Source organism: Sesamum indicum, linkage group LG1 (assembly GCF_000512975.1).
Source record: "Sesamum indicum cultivar Zhongzhi No. 13 linkage group LG1, S_indicum_v1.0, whole genome shotgun sequence".
NCBI lineage: Eukaryota > Viridiplantae > Streptophyta > Magnoliopsida > Lamiales > Pedaliaceae > Sesamum > Sesamum indicum.
In genome coordinates, this window is record NC_026145.1 from 9,050,726 (window position 1) to 9,055,130 (window position 4,405).

General features: G+C 33.1%; 1 protein-coding gene across 1 annotated transcript; it reads right to left on the reverse strand.

The window, feature by feature from the left end:
- Nucleotides 3,268-4,179, reverse strand: LOC105161892 (calmodulin-like protein 1). The gene has a single exon (XM_011079746.2). It carries the CDS (start codon nucleotides 4,068-4,070, stop codon nucleotides 3,468-3,470), a length of 603 nt encoding a protein of 200 aa, XP_011078048.2. The 5' UTR covers nucleotides 4,071-4,179; the 3' UTR covers nucleotides 3,268-3,467.

Sequence of the window (4,405 nt, forward strand, 5' to 3'; positions counted from 1 at the left end):
AAATTAGCACTCATTATTCTCTTTCTAATGTCGTCCACTATGATGGCAGCGATGGTCGATCAACATGCTCAAAGCGGCGCAAACAAACAACGGACAGAGAGATAAAAGAAAGAGAACCAATATTTTCTTACGAGCCACGTAGAAGGGCTAAGTAGATAAATGATGGAGCCAGGAGAAAGCTATTGGTACTATTTTTCGTTTCCATCTGATCCTGCGAATGAACTTTTTAAGATCAAAAGGAAAGATTTCAATTTCTGAGTTGTCTGCACAAGTAAAAATCTCAACTCATGTTTCCTGAGCATATATTTTACAAGTAATGATATATAGTCATTTGTAATCTTTTTTCTTCTGAAGGAAATGAAAGAGATACTGTGGACACTTATAATAGAACTAAGTTTATTAGGATTTATAAACACTCATCAAATGTAGAACAGTTGAACACAAATCAGTTTACATTTTGTCTAAAATTCTAATTTTCGTTTCCAGGTACATGAAGTGGTATGCCTCAAGTGGCAAATTCTTGTACAAGAATAACATATTTATTGCTGATGGAACCTCTAAATCATACATGGATTATTAGGCTGTCTACCCTTTTAATTTGTCATCAGCTGTATACAAATGCTATTTAACAATATTATCATATAACATACAGATAATCTTCGTCCTCTCTCATCTGTTCAATAACTGTACTGATGTTGCAACTATCCCTGTGATCATACTCGGGAAACTGGGATCTTCTCCCCCATCCCCATTCTTCTAGAATGTCATGGCACTTTAATTTCTTTATTTTTATGGCTGCATAACTCATGCATATAATCCCTCTCCGGGAGCCCCATGCATACCATTCAACCAAATGTCAAAAGATGAGTTGGAGTTGTTTCAGTATCGCAGTAATTATGCTAGATAGGCTAAATTTTGCTATTTGATTGAGGGCACTACGACCTTCCCGGTTAAAATACATTTGATTTCTCTGGAGTTAAATTATTAAGGATCCCAGTATTTTGAAACCCAATCCGGCATGATTGGTCGGACCACCCGAACCATCAACTGAGCCACAAAATGAGCGGGGTGAAAGGAGAAATCCAGTGGAGATGAAAAATGGTGTTTTTTTTAAGAGAAATGAATGACCCAATGGTCCGATCATCAACCCGCTGGAATCGGTGCGAGGTTAGTCAAATCGAATGGATTGTGTAATGGTATAAATTGAGCACAAAATCCCTAATTCCTTTTTCTCTTTGTTAGCCAAACACACCTTCTTCCTTTCTCCTTCTCTCTCAGTCTTGATATCTCGCTTTCTCTCTTCCTCAGCAAAACACACCTCGTCACTTGTATCTTGCTTTCGGCTTCAGTTGCAATGCAGGACCGTACGTAGGTAATTCTCTCTTTCTATCTCTTCTTCCTCGCTTGCTGATGAATTTGGTTTGGTGTGACTATGGTGCAGTGAGGCTTGAGGAAATTAGTGAAATATTATTGTAAAAATCTAATGAGCTTTTGCTAATTCATATGAAATAGCAGAAATATTAATCTGATAGCAGTTTAAATAGTAGAAATAATGTCAAAATGTTGAATCTGAATTCTGATGTGCTTTTAGGTCTGTGAAACTGTAAATGTAATGTTGAACTTGAATTTGATTCTTTATTCAATTGCAAAAGCAATTAAAGGAACAACTAACACATTTCACCCAGACTTAATATTTATCAAAGTTAATTGCAAGAGCAGTCCTAACAAGGAGTAATGTTGTACGTTATTAGCTTTTGGATGTTTTGGAACTTTTATTTTTGGTTTGGCTTGATTTTTATTATTTGAATTTTTTGTATTTTTCTGCTACATTTGTTGGATTAGACTATTAGATCTCTATCTCATGCCACATTAGCACAAGTGGCCAAACAAAATTAAAAAGTTCTAAATGAACTAGTTCCGTGCAAGATATGTGATCATATCAATTTAATTTTTTTCCAGTCAAATTTGTAATATATTTTGTTATCTTTTTAACTATAATCTTCTTGCAATTTTCAAATCAAACAAGACAGATAATACCACCATATTAGAATTAGTGAATCAAAATTGCATTTTCCTTAATGTTGTACGTCATCTCTTCATTAATGATCTATTTATTACTTTTTCTTCATTTTGACAAGCAACTAGTCAATATATATTTTCTTATCGTATAGCCGGTGGATTATATTAAACATAATTAAATAAACAATAGCACGCAATATTTCTCAAGTTCTTTCGAATTGGAACCCACCTAGTTGGTTTAAATGTATTTTTTGTTTAGTAATTTAGTTTATTTGGTATTTCCTCTTTTAATTTTCTAAATTAATATTTTTATCTTGTATTTTTTTAATTTTTGCAATTTCAGTCTTTTTTATTAAGAATTTACCCATCGCGTCAGAAAAATATATGTACATTTCATATAATTTTTTAAATTTAGGGTTATATATTGTTCCTAAGGGAAAAATCCAGAGACACCCTGTAATAATAGAAATATTAAAAAAAATCCTATAAAAATTAAAGTTTCAAATATCCCCTGTGATATAAAATAAAGTTTAAAAAACTTCATTTGTACAAAATTTGGGTCACACACGCTTTGACTGCGATTTTGCTATGCAAGTACCTTTTTTTGATAATTTTGCCCTTCTCTCACATTTAATATATATAATATTATATATATTTATTAATAATAAAATATTATTTTTATAATAATTATTTAATTAAAATATTATATATTTGTATTAATAATAAAATATTAGTTTAATTAAATTGGGGAAGAAGATGGGGATGAGGTGGGGGTTATAATTATTATTTTGAATTTTTTTTATATAAAATAATTATATATTAATAAAGCCTAGTATGACCAATTGACTAGAAGGGGTTTTAGTCATTATTTTTAAAAAAATATGCTCAAATTGATCAGGGGGCGGGTATGATTATTTATTCGTAATATAGAGATGATTTTTTATATTAAAAATTTCATAGGGGGATTTTTTATATATATCATAGAGTTCAAAATGAATTTAACCCATTGTTCCTATTGGCATCTATTTACCAACATTTTGTCATTTTTAACTTTTTAGGATAGCATTTTAGTTTTGCATCATTTTAGTTTTGCGATACCAATTCCCTTTTTCATCAGACTTCACTTTTCTCACCGTGGAGGTGAACTCCAATATCAAAAACGATTGAAATTATAAAAATTAAAAAGATGTAAAACTAAAATACTATTTTGAAAAGTTATAGGACGAAAATAATAAATAACCTATATTACGGAATCAAAACTACTTCTAAACCCTATTTTGTATTACAAATTCTTCCCTAATCATTCAATTTCCCGAGAAAGGTAAAACAACTTAATAAATGTTCTCAAAATTAAAAACTTTGTCGTAACATAGTTAAATTTTATTCATGCAATATTGTGATTTAAAAAAAAAAAAAAAGGACGATAGCCTTTTGGCAGAAAATGATACTTAATTTTTCATGGATTGTTTCATCATGTTGATGAACTCATCCATATCAATCAGCCCATCTCCGTCTCCGTCCACTCCTCTTATCATTCTCTTGCACCCCTCCAAACTGCACCTCTCCCCCATCCTCTTCAGCACCTCCATCAATTCCTCCGCGCTGATTTTCCCGTCCCCGTCAGTGTCGAAAACCCTAAACGCCGCCTGGATATCCCCACTCTTGGCTCCTCCGTCGCTGCTGTACACTTTGCTGAACTCCTCCAAGTCGATGAACCCATCCCCGTCTGCGTCCGCCACCCGGAACGACTTTGCAGCCTCGGCGGTGGTGGTGGCGCCTCCTCCGAGGACTTTGAGGGCTTGCTTGTACTCCTCCAGGGAAATCTTTCCATCGCCATTGGTGTCGAACTTATCGAAAATCCGCCTCGTTTCATCCTGAAAACTACTTCTAGTCTGAAAGCTTGGTGGCTTTTGGATTTCCTTTCGTGTTGGGGACTTTTTTCTAAAGCTGCGATAGAAATTGAAGAACCCCATTTTGGTGGTTTTGGTTGCAGAAAGGAAATTCGAGAACCAGAAAATTTTGATGGAAATTCCAACTTCAGCCACTCTCATATTTATATATGCATGCTTCAAGTGGGAATGTTTTTTTCCTTTTTTTTTGGTATTTTTTGGTATTTTTTGTATAAAAACAATCTTATAAACTAGCAGTTGGGGCACGAGGTTCTGGACGCACAAATTTTTTAAGTATAAGTTAACACAAATACAAAATCTCTTTTAATTGTAAACAATACGCTAAAAGTCCATGTTTTTGGAATTAAATGAGCATATTTGCCAACGAGGTCTCACTAATTAATTTAATACTAATTAGTTTGTGATATGATGTCCAAATTGGATTGGTGTATAAGGTATCTATACTGGATTTTAGGTTTAAAGTTACTAGAGTTCAC

Coding starts and splice junctions, on each gene's coding strand:
- LOC105161892 (XM_011079746.2), bottom strand. CDS start 4,070: ATGAGAGTGGCTGAAGTTGGAATTTCCATCAAAATTTTCTGGTTCTCG.